The sequence below is a fragment of the Prionailurus bengalensis genome, chromosome C1 (genome assembly GCF_016509475.1).
Source record: "Prionailurus bengalensis isolate Pbe53 chromosome C1, Fcat_Pben_1.1_paternal_pri, whole genome shotgun sequence".
In the NCBI taxonomy this organism is placed as follows: Eukaryota; Metazoa; Chordata; class Mammalia; order Carnivora; family Felidae; genus Prionailurus; species Prionailurus bengalensis.
The window spans coordinates 30944164-30959153 of record NC_057345.1 but is presented as its reverse complement, the minus strand read 5'-3'; the positions used below and the strand labels follow the sequence as shown (position 1 = coordinate 30959153).

The 14990-nt window shown below is 54.5% G+C and overlaps 1 protein-coding gene across 2 annotated transcripts; it reads right to left on the bottom strand.

Moving 5' to 3' along the window:
* Positions 1-951: 951 nt before the first annotated feature.
* On the bottom strand, positions 952-14721 carry MFSD2A (major facilitator superfamily domain containing 2A). 2 transcript variants are annotated; one of them, XM_043578707.1, is made up of 14 exons: positions 13002-14721; positions 11329-11460; positions 9748-9872; positions 5613-5736; positions 5400-5478; positions 4886-5043; positions 4390-4480; positions 4149-4270; positions 3831-3914; positions 3320-3403; positions 3109-3221; positions 2557-2700; positions 2289-2465; positions 952-1418 (listed from the first exon to the last, which is right to left on the bottom strand). In XM_043578707.1, the coding sequence occupies exons 1-14, from the start codon at positions 13092-13094 to the stop codon at positions 1355-1357; spliced, it is 1590 nt and encodes a 529-aa protein (XP_043434642.1). In that variant the 5' UTR covers positions 13095-14721; the 3' UTR covers positions 952-1354. The 2 variants fall into 2 exon arrangements, with proteins under 2 accessions (XP_043434642.1, XP_043434643.1); XM_043578708.1 differs by having other exon boundaries at positions 11329-11457; positions 13002-13245.
* Between the last annotated feature and the right edge of the window lie 269 nt (positions 14722-14990).

Here is a 14990-nt window from a genome sequence, read left to right as displayed (position 1 = left end):
CAAAGTAAAAACCAAGCCTGAATAGTGCACACACTTCTCTTCTCTGGCCTGCATTTATCCATCTATAAAATAGAGAAGCTGGACCGGTACCCCTGATCCTGCCAGCTTGGCCTAAGTGTATGAGACCCAGTGATGTGCTGGGGGGCAAGCTCCTAGAGAGCTGACTGTTAAATTTTTGGGAACTTCTGTTAGTACATCCATTGGTAGGTAACCTGAAATTGGCTACAGCAAGAGCATTTACACCATGGAAACAGACAAGCGCTATAAACCAGGTCTTCCCCAGCAGCCTCCTCCCCACCAGAGGTGGTTTTTCACCAGCACACCTAAGGGGAGAACCCTTCCTCAACCGACACACAAACCCAGCCAGGTACAGTCTCACTTTCCAACACCATCATTAACAGCTACGGGGAAAGAATCACAGGTCTCGGGACCCCACACAGCCCCAAGCACATAGAATATGTGCCAGCTCCACATGCTCAGGCAGGCACAGAGCAGAAGGCACAGGGCACAGGCCTGGGCAGAGCAGCCTGTCTGTCTGACAGCCAGCAGGTCGCTCTCAGACACAGGGGAGTGGAGAGTGGTGGTTAAGGTCCCAGAGTCTCACAGACCTGGGATGATATTTCAGTACGGTAACTCTTGGCCATGTGACCTTAGCCACGTCCCTCTCTATACTGGAGCTCAGTTTTCTTCTCTTTAAAGTGGAATAGTCCTGACATAGCAAGACAGCTTCAAGGATTGAGTGTGAACACCAACAAAGTGAAGGTAAAGCCTCCACACTGTGCCTGGTACAGATAGGGGTTTAGTAAATGTTAGCCGATGCTGTTATCACACCTCCAGACACATTCTTCCCCACCGGGGCACCTGCTGCTTAGTGTTCCCTCTCACCATCTGCGTCTTGGCACAGAAGGGGTTAGGGCAAAGTGGCTGAGGGCAAAGACAGAAACAGGAACCTCTGGTTTCTAGCTTTTATCAAAATTAATAACATTAATAGCTCACAGACATATACATACACACACATTGCTATGTACATGGTCATTAAGTTATTAATTAGTCTCTGTATAAAACGTTTCCACATTAGTGTTCCGGGCTAGGCCCGATCAGTCCTTGGCATATTCACAGTAGCAGCCCCGGGGCTTGGCCCCATGGGCAGGCAGATGTGAGGCAGGTGGCTGTACGAACAGCCCTCCCCGTGGCAGGCACAGGAGGTATCCTGGACCACTTACTCTTGAGTCTTTGGCTCCCTTCCTGGCACCTGGAGACCAGGTATTCAGCGATCAGGCAAGTAGGTCCTGATTTCTCCTGTGGTCCGGGACCCAGGAACTGTGGATGGTGGCTTCGGGCAACACAGCAGACCCTAGAGGATTCTGGCCAGCTCTGTAGAGTCTGTGTCAGAGCAGCCAGAGCTGCTGGCCTCTTCCCTGCAAGAGCCGAAGGAGACGGGTTGGAGGAAGCATCCTTACCCCTTCCCTGTCCCTAACTGCCTTGTGCCTTGTTCCGCATAGGACCTTGGCCCTAGTCTTAGCCAGCTGTCAGGTGTGTTTTTACACAGTTCACAACCAGTGCAACTGTACAGGTGAGTCTAAACTATAGGATGTAGACAGTTTGCTCACTCCCTCTCTCAATCCAGAAACTGCCGGTTGGTCTGTCTGCAACTCTCATTGCCCACAGGGTACTACAAGCCCTGGAACTATACTTTGGACTTGGGCTGGCATGATTCACTTGACCCTGCCTTCTGGTCTCCCGAAAGGCAGGCTCAGGCCACACCTGAGACCCTGCACACCAAGAGAGCTGTGAAGAATACAGGCTGTGGAGTGAGAACGTCAGGGTGCAAACCCCAGTTCTACTCCTTATCAGCTGGGCCAATTACTCTTCCTGGCTAAGCCTCTGTTTCTTCATCTACCAAGTGGGAATTGTAGGAATCTCCTGACACCTGGGGTTGTTGAAGAACTGTAGGAGATCATGAATGCCCATTCCCTAAAATGTAAACTCCACGAAGGCAGAGATTCTGTTTGTTTCATTCACTAGAGCAATGCCGGTCACGTAGTAGGTTTCCAATAAGTATCTGTCGAATGAATAAATGTAAAACCAGCCAGCACAGTGACCGGCATGCAGCTAAGTATCAGAGAGATGTCAGCTGACATTATTATCAGTCAGCAGTGAGAAGGGGAAATAGAGCAGGAACCATCGAGGGAAGATGGGCAGGAAGTTAAGCCAGGATTTGGCCACAGGAGGCACGAGCTGAGGGGTTAGATTGGATGATGCCCCCTCCTCCACCCCCCTGCTCTCACCTCAGAGCCTGCAAGTCCTTCTTGTTCTGCCGCCGCTTCTCCTCATCAATGGGGTACAGCTTGAAGAGCAGCAAGCCTAGCAGGATGAGGACTATGGGGGCTATGGTCACCAGCATCTTCAGTGTGAACTTGACACGTGCTGGCTGCGAGCAGCCACGGGTCTGGTACCCGGCAAAGCTGTGGGACCCAGTGGTCAGGGGAGTGGTGAGGGCAGGGCACCTGGGGCCCAGCCCTGCCCAGCACTGCTCCAAGACCCCACCCCACTCACTCAAGACTGAGGGTGGAGATGCCCAATGAGACTCCAGAGGCGAACTTGGTGAAGAAGACGTAGAAGGAGAAGAAGATGGGCTCGGTTCCATGAGACTGGGGCTGCTTCAAGTGGAAGTCATCAATGACATCAGGCAGCATGGACCTGCGGAGTGGTGGCAGCCATGAGGACCCACCCACCCAGCACTCCAGGGCCCCTGCTAGCCCATGTGGCGCCTCTGTGTCAGTAAGAAGAGGTGGCCCTCTGAGACTTTGTAGGCCCAGGGCACACAGCTCCGTGAAGTTCACAACTTCGTGGATGCTGCCCCGGTCTAGGCGTGCAGCTTGGTAAGTAGAGTGCAAACCAGATTTAAGCCCCCCATGTCCCATCCTGATTAGGAGTTTTTGCACAGTTCACAACCAGTGCAACTGTACAGGGAAGACTTGTTCTACCCCCAACCTGGACCCACAGAATGGTCTGCAGGAGAAGTTCCTGCGGAATTGTCCCCAAGGAGTTTCAGAATAGGGGCTAGGGGGCTGGGAAACATAGCCAGGTGGGCCTATATACACTCACCAGGGTAGTAAGAAGGCCGCTGCTACACTGATGCCGGCTGCCACGGCTACCACGTATGTGATAATCAGATTACTCTTCATGAAGGCCACCAAGATGAGAAATGGCACTGCTGACTAGGAGAAGGGGTGAGTACGGGAAGATGGGTCAGCCTGGAGACTCCCACCAGCAATCCCCAACCCAGTCCGGGCCCTACCCCTTCAGCCCCACTCACTGAAATCCCAATGTATACTGCTGTCTTCTTGCCAAATCGGGTTAGGAACCACTGCCAGATAGGAATGGTGAATGTGGCCGAGAGCTGGGGATGCACAGTGGGGGGTGAGGGAAGTGGGTTAGTCATGAACCCCTGTTGCCCTTCCCAGGACCTCAAAGAAACTCCTAGCAGCCAGATGACATCATCTGGGCAGTAAGAAAGCTGACAGGCACCACTGACGGCTCTCCAGGGGAGCCGAGAGCTAGTCCCAATCTTATCTCCTGCCTTCTCTGAGCTCAGCTGAGCATAGCTTCTCAAAGTTCTTGGTTTCTGCTATGTTCTCTACCGGAATATCTTGCCCCACATCTTTCACAGTCCTATCTAAGCAATTGTAGGTCAGATCCAACTGACGATTCCGAGATTCCTCCCTCAGCCCTCCTAACCTTAGTCGGTCCGGGAAATATCCTCTGACTATCCAAAGAACCATCTAGAAGTCCAGGCTGCCTACCCACCCTCGGGGCCCCACACACACCATGATGGCCAGGAGCAGATTCTGGAATTCATTTCGGAAGCCCAAGGTGTAGGTGCAAAACAAGGCGAAGTTCCCCTCCACCAGCTGGGGGATGGGCAGCGTATAGGAAAGGAAATGTAAGGAAAGACGTGAGGTCAAGGCCAAGGCTTCCCCATGTTCCAGGGACCTCTGCTCACCCCACCCCCAATCCATCTGTCCCTCAGGCTTCGTCACTGAGTCCTTGTTTTACCCCACCCCTATTGCACTCCCCTCAACCCCCACTCATCCACTCCCCACCACTGCCTGCTCTCAGGCTGAGCATGGCAGGCCCCCACTCACCATGAAAGCCAGGGAGGTGAAGAGGAAGCCAGCAATAAGTTTGACATATGGGCCATGGCTCATGACCAGTCGGAGGCCCCGAAAAAAGGACATCGGCTCAGCCTGCTGAGTCTCATAGGGTTCTGGGGGCCAGAGGGGACAGTGAGGAAGGAGCAGCGACACCTCCCAAAGCCTGAGGCCCAGGCAGAGGGACAAAGCCCTGCAGCGCCGGGGCCTGCACCGCTCCCCAGGGATCCCTCACCTCTCTGCTCCCGCACGCCCAGGGTGAGGATGACAGCACAGATGACATAGATGGAGGCAATAACTCCTGCCGCCAGCAGGTATGCATTTTGCTGCAAAGGGGATAAAGGCAACATAGAGACCATCAGTCTGATCTCATCCCAGCTCTCAGCAGCTCCACTCCATGGGCCAGTCCCTTCTCTGGGGCCTGTCTCCACTGGTGAAGTGGGAGAACTATCCTGGGCTGGCTGCTGCTTCCCATGGCTAGGCAAAGTCCAGAGGAACAGAATGTTAAGAAGCCAGGCTATGGAGTGTGAGAGCTCCCCCAGATCTAGTTTCTGTAAATCACTAGTTCTATGACCCTGGCCAAATTATTTAGAATTATCAGAAATTATCAGAAAAGTGGGCATATTAACAGTTTGTAGAGCAAATGCCCAATATTCACTATGCTGAGGATGACTGCAAACCACCCCATTGTGCCTCATCTCCCCAGATCCCTGTGCAGCCAAGGGCCTCACCGTTTCTTTGAGTGAGGTGGCGCTCTGTGTGTGATTGGTACCTTCCGAAGCCAGTGCAGAACCATTGGGGTCCTGGAGGCAAGGCGTATCCGCTTGGCCCACGATTTGCCCCTGGATCGCTGTGCCCAGCACGGTGCCCAGTACCTCCACGGTCATTCCTGAATGGTAAAAGGGTCCTTTGGAGGGGCCTTGTGGCTTGTAGGCCCCCAGGGAAGAAGGTCAGGTGGACAGATGCCCAGTTCTAGCCCCAGGTGATGGTAGCAGCTCCAGGAGGGTAGATACAGGGTGGTGAGGCAGATGACGCCTTGGCCTAACCTTATGGCCTTGCTTTGTATGACCTCTGGCTGGCTAGTCCCTGCACCTCTCTGTTCTCACCAAAGCAATAAAAGGATCAAGTTATTTGTGAGATGGTTTTACACCCACTCCCAGCAAGGGAAGAAATGTGGCGGGAGGGTCAGGAACAATAGACCCACGGTCCCCGGTGGATGGATCAGTGGGCTGGAGAGAGACTTACGATACGCAGTGGCAGAATCCCGCTCACTCTGCTCTGTGCTGATGAACATCGTGAGAGCTGAGTAGGGAACGTGGAAACACTGGCATGGAAGAGAGGCCCTTGACCAGTCAGATGATGGACAGGCAGATGTGGCTTTGGGCACCAACCCTGGAGGCCCCAGGGACTGCCCTCATTCCTCCCCACCAGACACCCAGGGGAGGTGCCCACACTCACCGTGACCAGTGTCTCAAACAGGCAATAGAAAAGCAGGTACCACAGGGCCTGGCCCTGTGGGAAGTCAGGCACGAACCAGATGAGGAAGTAAGCAATGATGGCCAGGGGTGTGGAGAAGATGATCCTGAGGAAGGGGAAGGTCTGAGTAGGGGCTGGATGCCAAAACTCCAGGATCCGGGCCCCAGCCTGGACTGCTCTGTAGTCCCACAGGGTGCCTGCCGGGAAGGAAATTCCTCCCCCTGAATCTACCCACCCCAGGGTCTCTGGGAAGAGGCTAATGGCCAAGCCCGGAAGGGCTGACTTCAACAGTGCGCCTGGACTGAAATCCTGAGCACAGAGCAGGAGGTCAGACCCTGAATCTTGCCTACATCTCCCCAGTGGAGAGGGCTCCCGAGGCAGGGGCTTCCTATGGGCTGGGGGAACTGAGAATGGCAGCTAACCCTCGGGTAGTAGGGTGGCAGGGAGCAACCCCAATACCAGTGTTCTTACGCGCACACACATACAGTCAGCACACATATACACACACACTGTGGGCACACACACAGCGGCAGGGGAGGCTGACTCCAGGCAGAAGGACTGGGCTTAGTGAGATAACTATAACGGGGCATAAACGTGTGCCTTCCCACTTGTGCATTCTACACCGTCGCAAAAGCGGTCCCTCAGGAGGGACCGACTGCATGTCAGTACACACAGGCAGCAAAGAGCAGCGGCTAAAAGAAACCCCTCTGGAACCATACTTCAGGAACCCAATTCTGGCTCTACCAGTGACTATAAATACCTTACAAGTTATTTAACTTCTCTGAGGCTCATTTTCTCATCTGTAAAATGACACTAGTAACAGCACCTACCTTACATTCCACATTTACTCAAAAGATATTCAAGTGCCAGCAACGTGCTAAGCACTATTCTTATTATTTAGGATGTTACCAGTGAACGAAACAGACGAAAGCTATGGCCCTGGTGGATCTTACATTCTAGTTGGCAAATGAAGAATAAGTATCATTTAAAAGTTATATATAATATTCAGCCTTAAAAAGAAATGAAAGTCTGACACAGGCTACAACCCAGATGGACCCTGAGGACATTGTGGTAAATGAAATGGGCCAGACACAAAAGGATAAATATTGCATGATCCTGTTCTCAAGATACCTAGAGTAGGTGTTCAGGGACAGGGAGTACAGTGGTGGTTGCCAGGTGCTGTGGGGAAGGAGGTATGGGAATTATTTTTTTCACGGGGACAGAGTTTCAGTTTGGGAAGATGCGAAAGTTCTGGAGATGAATGGTGGTGATGGTTGCACAGCAATGAGAATGTACTTGATGATACTGAAGTGTACATTTAAAAATGGTTACAATGGCGGGGGGGGGCGGTGCCTGGGTGGCTCAGTTGGTTGAGCGTCCGACCTCGGCTCAGGTCATGATCTCGCGGTTTGTGAGTTCGAGCCCCGCGTCGGGCTCCGTGCTGACAGCTCAGAGCCTGGAGCCTGCTTCGGATTCTGTGTCTCCCTCTCTCTCTGACCCTCCCCCACTTGTGCTCTGTCTCTCTCTCTATCAAAAATAAATAAAATGCAAAAAAAAAATTTTTTTTAAATGGTTAAAATGGCAAAAGTTTATGTTATGTGTACATTTTACCACAGTTTTCAAAAGGTTATGTATTAGAAGGTGATTAAGTGCCATGGAGAAAAGAAAGCGGTCTAAAGGGGATTAGGAGTATGGGGGTAGAGGTGACAAGAGCAGACAGGGTAGCCCTCACGGAGGTGCTGCTATCTGTGCCAAGACTCGGCTGAGAGGAGGGAGTTGGCCTTGAACAGTTGTCTGAGGCAAATGTGTGTCGGGCAGGACCAGTCAGTGCAGAGGTGCTCAAGCAAGTTTGAGGAGAAGCAAGGAGGCTACTGGGGCTGGAGTGGAGTGAGCACAGGAGGTGGGATTAGGAGATGGGGTTGGAGGACATGGAGTATCAGGTCATGTCCTTACAGGCCACCATAAGGACTTTGGTTCTATCTCACAGAGCTGAAGTAGTTTTGAGACTTTAATAAGTTGATACTAAAACGTAGAACAGTGCTTGGGACATAGTAAGTGCTCGCTGTGACTACCACACCAGAAAGCCCAGCGGGAGAGTACAGGTCCACGGCCAGGGAATCAGACCTCAGGCCCAGCCCTGCTGCATCCCAGCCTGCCCTTGTGACCCTGTGGATACTCTGCCTCTCACCACGTGGCCTTGGGAACTCCAGGGAGAGCGTCTGTCAAAGTCTTCCTGGCCGGAGGGGTGGATGTAAGTGCTGGCTAAGGGCAGGGGCTGCTCTGAGGCCTGAGAAGATAGTGGGCCACAGGGCTGATGAACCCGGAAAGGCGCGGCCTCTACCCGCACCACAAAAAGGGGCTGGGTCCGGGCCTGAGGGACCTAGGTCCTGGCTGTGATATGGACCAGGAGGAGGTCCCGTAGCCTACACAAAAGCCCCTCAGCCCCCCACTGAACCAACGTGCGCTCAGACACAGGGGTGGAGGTACCATTCAAGAAGTATTACCCAGAATTACCACCCGAACAGGTGAGGACATGTACGCAGACACCGTGCTAAGTCAGAAACCTGCCTGAAGGCCCCTCAGCAACTTCTCCAGGCTGGCTGCCACACCTGCCCAGCTCCAGGCCCTCAGATCCTGCTTCCCACAGGGAGGGCCTCCTCTTTTCTCCCTCTATGCCCTCCCCTCTCCTTCCCGAATCCACGTGTCTCCTCGGAGAACAAGGGCTCCTTCCGTCAGCCTTCGTCAAACACTCCTTCCTCTCCTTTCGCTGAGAAGCTGAGAAACCGAATGTGACTGGAAGTAACCCAGCTGCTGCCTCCGGCCACCGCAAGGGGCTGTCCAGGGTAGCTCTCTCCCATTGGCTGTGCCTCATGAGGAGATGTGGCAGCAGAGCCCCACCTCCCACAGGCTGCCAGGGACTCGGGTCTGGGGCCCAGCCTTGTGGGCTGGCTCCTACCTGGGCGGCCTGTCCAGGTGAGGCGGATGGTCCTGCCTTGCAGCCACCCCCATCCCATCGCCATCTCCCTCCCCCTCCCCCTCCCCACAAATCCACCCCCCCCACCCCCCCACCCCCGCAGCCCTGCAGCCTGGATCAAAGGCCCCAATCTGGGCCTTAGCCAGGGGCTGGTGCGATTGTGGCGGGGAGGGGGGCCTCGTGGGAAAGGAAGTTGTGGGGGTGGAGTGGGAGCTGTGGGAAGAGCTTTGAAGGCCGGAGACCAGGTATGGGCACCCCTGGGGCAGGAAGGCGCCCATTTGAGCCTGGATGGGCTGGAGATGAAAGGGGTATGTCCACCCCCCTCCCCCCACCAAGCAGGATGTCCTGGAGAGAACCAGAGCTCCAGACTGTCAGCTGGTCCCGTGTGTCTCCCTTGGCTGTGTGATCTGTGGTACTACCTCCCCCCACTTTGCCCTATAGCCTGAGGCTGAGTAGTGTAGGCTTTGTATCAAGGGAAAAGGTAGTTTACATCATCCAAGGGGCCAGAGGTTATGGTTCTGCAAATCCCATTCTTGGTATTACCCTCCACCCTTGACCACCAGGAGCTACTCTGAAGGGGTGCCAAATTATACATTACTTAATATGTGCCAAGCACCGTTCTAAGTACTTTACATATAAAAAAAATTTAATCCTCACCATAAACGCACGAGATAGACATAATTATTATCTCCATTTTGCAGATGAAAAACTTGAGGCTCAGAGATGTTAAGTGATTTGCCCAAGGTTGCATAGCTGTGAGTGGTGAAACACAGGCAGGCTAGCTTCCGAGTATAACCTCTCAACCACTATGCAGCACTATCTCTGCCGCTATAATGACTGAGGGGGAGGAGTTAGAATTCCAGCTTCGCAGGAGGGAATGGACCTTGGGGAGCAATGGGGCCTGGTGTAGGGGAAGCTGCTCAGTCTGGCAATTTAGCCAGCCTGGGAAATGAATTGGCAGAGCATCCATCCCAGTGCCCATGCCTGGGGCAGCTGAGGCCTCAGCTGGGTTTCAACACTCGGTTTTCTGCGTCATTTCTTCTCACCCCCCAGCCTGTGACAAGTCAGATGGAAGGATCAAGAGTTAGTGGGCATGCCTGAAGCCCTGCCTTCTGCCACCTCAGAGGAGCCTCTTTTACTCACCAGGGCATGAGGCGGCCCAGGCGGGTCCAGGAAGATTTGCTAATGCAGAAGCCCACGAGGGGGTCTGTGAAGGCATCCCAAGCTCGGCCCACAAATAGGATGATGGAGGCAGAGAAAGGGTCCACCTGGAATGGGGAACAGGTAAAAGGTGACCCCTTCATCCTTCTACTCATCTCAACCCTCGATGGTAGGCAAAAGCAGGGCCTCCCTCCCCATCTCAGCCAGGCCCTTGGGACTCTGGGCTGCTCTCACTCAGGCCTTCATCATCTTCTCTTGCCTTGTTCATAATGATAACAGCTCCCTGATAGCAGCCAGTGCAGAGTGCCTTAGAAGTTTTCCCAGATCTGCTCCCTTATGTACTCCCTTCCACTGCCCTTGAAAACACTCCCCATCAACTAGAATGAATCCAGAATCACTTCCTTGCTTCCCTCTCACAGCCCTGAGCGCCAAGCACCAGGTATCAAAATGAGCATTTGCTCATTTGACTACAGTGGGCCTCAACTTCCCCATCTGTATAATGGGAGTTATGATCCCTATCTTATAGGACGGAGTTAAGATCCCTGTCTTACAGGTCAAGCTCTATCTTGGATGTGGAAAGGAATCTTTAGATGCTTTTAAAAAGTGACCTGCGACTATCCACTGAAGCCATCCCCCTCCCTGCAAACCTTTTAGGCCTAAATAGTTTCTCTGGACTCTTCCTTACATCCATCAAGGCTCTACTATATTCCTTTTGCTCCAGGAAATAGGGAAACTGGTGGCCTCTCTCACACTGTAGTTTCCCCAAACTGACTCTCCCTAACCTCACACTCATGAAGACAATTCTATACTTTGATTGCAGGTTCCTCATATTTGTACCCCACTCAGGACCCAGCCCATGGGAAAACTAGCTGCTTGAAAGAAGTTATTTGTCCTTTCTGGGGCTCAGTGTTCCCCACCTAGAAATGGATACAATGAAGATGCTTTGCCTGCAGTGGCTGTTGAGCCTCCCACTCTCCCATCCAGACAAGGTGAATTCTCAGGATGCCAGGCTGCTGGCCAAAGCTTCTCAGAACAGAGAAGAACCCTGCTTCACCCTAAGTACCTCTCTCAGTCAAAGACCCTGTGCACTGGGCACCTTAACCTAGCTCAGCACTTGGGGGCCTCTCTGCCCACTGACATGCCTCGGCCTCCCAGGTGAAGGTGGGAAACAGCTTATCTACAATCCTGGCAACATCTACCAGCCCCTGAGCTGGGCCAGCTGACTGTTGTCCAGCTGGGGACATGGTGTGCCAGTCTCTTCTAAGAACAGGGTCACCAGCAGGCTCCATTCTTTCTCACACCACCGTCTGCCCCTCCAGGCTCTGTTGCTCTTGCCAGGCAAGGAGAAGTTGCCTGACCTTGCCAACTAAGACTCCTGGGGCAGATAGACTCCCCTGCTGAATACTTTCCAAAGCAAGCCTTCTTATTTCTTATCTACGGCTGACTCTGAGAGGCAGCAAAGTAGGGATTCTCAGTCCCATTTCACAGATGGGGAAAACTGAACGTATCTACCCTCCCACCTCAGGATGCTGGAGGAGCCCTGGTGGGCTCAGCCCCACTTACCTGAGCCACATCCAACAGGTAGATCTGCAGGAAGAACCCCAGGGCACAGCCCGTCACCTGGTAGGGGGCCCCCCCAACTGCATAGCAAAGCTTGTTGCAAATGGACAACTGTTGTTTCTTCTTTGGTTCCTTCTGGGAAGAAGAGGAAAGGATGAAAAGAGACCCAGGATCCTGGCCTCCATCCTAGAAGGTTCCAGAGGCAGGACCATTCTTCTGATCCACTCTGGCAGGAGGAACAAGTCTACCTTGCCCTGTTCCCACCCAGGGTGATCTCACTTCCTATAAGAAAAGAAAGGTATTCTCTATCTTAGGAAGCTGGAAAAGGGGATTCCACACCAAGGAAGTGGCCCCTAAGCCACCCTACCCCCAGATTCTGAGTTAATTTAGCAGCCCACCGTCCCTAAAAACAAAACAAACAACAACTTCCCGTAGGGTTCCAACCATGCTCTGTTCCAGTTGGAGGGGGAGCATGCTCCAGCAGCAGACCTGTGGACCTGTCCCCACCAGGCACCACCAACCGTCACAACCTGAAAATCCTCCGGCTGCCAAGAGCCGCCTAAGCCCAGCCCCTGCTCCCGCCCTAGTTCAGAGGCCAGGACCCACCTGCCTACTGGGTGAGGGGCCCAGCCCAGCTGGCTGGGGGCACAGCTGTTCCTTCCATCTGTCCCAGAGCGACCCTGGCCCCTGTAGTCAGCCAGAGCTTGAGGCAAACCCGGGAGCTGTCCTACCCTCCCTCTTGCTATTCCCCATCCCCAGTTCCTAGGGAACCTTGGAGAGGGGAGGAAAGGCCTCTAGGTACAGGGCTGGGCCCTATCTGGGTGGGGCACTAGAGAGATTGAGTTTGCCCAGGAAAGTGAAGATTACTCATATTAGAGCATAATTGCTCCCCCCCCCACCCCCCCCACACACTCCGCTCCTTGCAAGGATCACTTAATAAAACTAAAAGGAAAGGGCAGTCACCTCCCACGCAGGTACCTATTGCCTGGGATCTCCCCCTGGAGTCGCCTGATTCAAATGGGTCCTTCACTAGGTCCAGAGAGCTGGGGATGGGGTCGAAGGTCAGGACACGCAAAGCAAGGCGCGCTCATCAACACCCACACTCACACAAGGGCCTCTCTCTCTCTCTCCTTCTCTCTCTCTCTCTCTCTCTCTCTCTCTCTCTCTCTCTCTCTCTCGGAAGTGCTGCTCTTTTAAGAGCAGAGAGCCCTTGTTCTTATGAATGAACTTGAGCGGCCCTCACCGCAGAGTTGAGGTGCCAGCGCGGGCATGTGGGGGTGGGGAGTAGGGGCTGAGAGATGGGGAATTAAGGGGAGTTTCCCGGATTTCTGGGGTCTCTGGCTTCCAGGGCGGCAATCCTAAACCGCTCGTCACAGAAGAACGGAAACCGGCTGAACACAGCCAGGCACCACGTGAAGCTGCCGGCGCGGCCGCTCGGCGGAGAGGCGGGGTGGGGATGAGCAAAAGGGGGCGTCTACAAATCCTCTCCATCACCCCCTGTCCCCAAGGCCGGTACCCCCCCCGGCCCTCCCCTGCCACTGGGCTAGCCTGTCCCCGGCTAGCCCGAGGCGTCCGGAACCAAACCTCTTCCTCGACGTCCCCATCTCAGCTTGCTCTCACCCCTAGCCCTCCGCCCGGGGTGTGGGGGTGGGCGGTGAGGGGGGGGGGGTCCTCACCTTCACCTGGGCCGGCCGTTCAGCGGCTTGGAGGATGCCGGTGGGCAGCAGCCCCGCCGCGGAGCCGCTCTCGGAGCCCTCTCCCTTGGCCATGACCCGCGGGCCACGCCGCCTGGGACCGGAAAGCCGGGATGCGCCTCTGCTCCGCGGGACTCCGCTCTGCTGGGACTCCCGTCGTGGCCGCCGCCGCCGCCGCCACGGCCGCCTCTCGCTAGTAAACCCGGCGGGCGGGCGAGGCGCACACTCCCCTGCACGCCCCCTCGCGCCTCTTAAAGGCCCGGCCCTGCCCACTCTGATCCAATCGCGGAGCCGGCTGCCCTGCCTGCAGCCAATCTCCTCGCCCGCCTGGCGGCTCTCCCGCCTGCCTAAGCCTCCCAGCCTCTCTGCCACTGAGCCACGTTCTCAAAAGCCGGCATCCGGCTGCGCGTGCTCCTCGCCAACCCCGGAGAAGACCGGGAGACCCACCTGACACGCACGAGGAAACTGAGGCCTAAGGCTGGAAGGGACCTGCCCGAGGTGCCCCAGAGTGAGTTCTCCCTGAGTCGGGCCCACGGCCGGTGACTTCTGACCCCCACGGCCAGGAAAGGTAGGGGCTGGGAAGCCCACTGCCCGCACCCCCCCCCCCCCCCCCAAATCAGGAGTCAGGTCGTGCCTCCCTCTCCTCCAAACCTGGATGGAGGATGTAGCGCTGGCACTTCCAGTATCGATGTCCCTCTTGCATCTCCCAAGACTGACCATTCCCTCTTCCCAACACTGGCTTCTCTGGGGCCCAGGGCAATGGGGGACAACGATGACGTATCGCAGTCACTGCCCCTGCTGGCAGGGAGCTCCCAAGGTGTGCAGAGGAGACAGGACCAGCCCCCCAGTACCCCATGATAGTAACAGTGGCCTTTTATGGAGAGTTTCCTCCGTGCTTAAAATGATGTCATCCAGTCCTCACGGCAACGACATGAGCACGGTATTATCATCCCCATTTTATAGCTGAGGAAATGGAAACTCAGAGAAGTGAAACAGCTGTTATGTGGCAAAGCCAGGCCTGGCAGGTTTGTCCCTTTCCAGAGCCTTCTCTCTTAACGGCCCTGCTCTCTCTCAGCAAAAATTACCAGGACGCTAAATGGGGTATATGTGTTTCCTCCAACAAAAAGCCCTAGGAGATGTTACAAAACTGCAGTGGCACTCTGGGTTGAAACAATCAAGGAAGGATTTGAAAAAGAGAGGACTGAGTAAGCTGGTCCTTGAAAGAAGATATCTAGAAGGGCATTAGTCTGGAACAGACGCCAAACATAGATCCAGAAAACATGCTTTTTCTACCACCTCTGGGTCATCACCCCCAGGCTTCCCAGACACTCAAGAGGCTGGGGAGGGGGCGTGGGGGTCGGTTGCTCTAATTAGTGAAGGGGATGCTGGGATCTCAAAGGCCACTTTCTCCCGTTCCTGTGATTGCTGAGCTTCCACTCCTGTTTTCTTTCTTAGGCTCTCTGATTGATTGCAGGGAGGAGAGATGAGGTCTGGCTACCCCAGGATGGCCACACCAAGCTTCCTCATATGCCCCAGCAGCTCCCATCTTGGCACACAGCTCTTGGTCACTGCTGAGCAGACAGAGCCAAAGCGAGACAGTTGGATGCTGGGAAAAGGGCATGGGCTGACCTCCCATGGCTCCACCAGGAGCTGTGTGACACTATTCTTTCTGTCTCTTCCCTTCCCCAGGCTTGAGTTGGCTGTGGTGGATTCTGATCCCTCCCAGCCCTAAAATCTTCACTCCTATAGCATCACGCCATATCACAAGTGATTTAGACCCCCACCCCCAGACCATGAGCTCCAGGAAGACAGGAACCACATCTTTTTCCACTGCTGTGTCCCCACAAACTAGCTGGGATCTGACTCATAGAAGGAAACTAATAAATATGTGTTCAGTGATGCATGCTCAGTCTTCCTCCGGTACAAGCACAGGAAGAGCCCATCTGGGAAAGCCTCAGGCTCCTCCGTTTA

Excerpts from the sequence above, each read along its gene's own strand:
- MFSD2A (XM_043578707.1), bottom strand. The coding sequence starts at position 13,094 with ATGGCCAAGGGAGAGGGCTCCGAGAGCGGCTCCGCGGCGGGGCTGCTG. Across the intron at positions 11,461-13,001 it reads AACGGCCGGCCCAGGTGAAG|AAGGAACCAAAGAAGAAACA; the intron begins GTGAGGACCCCC and ends TCTTCTTCCCAG. Across the intron at positions 4,271-4,389 it reads GGGCGTGCGGGAGCAGAGAG|AACCCTATGAGACTCAGCAG; the intron begins GTGAGGGATCCC and ends TCTGGCCCCCAG.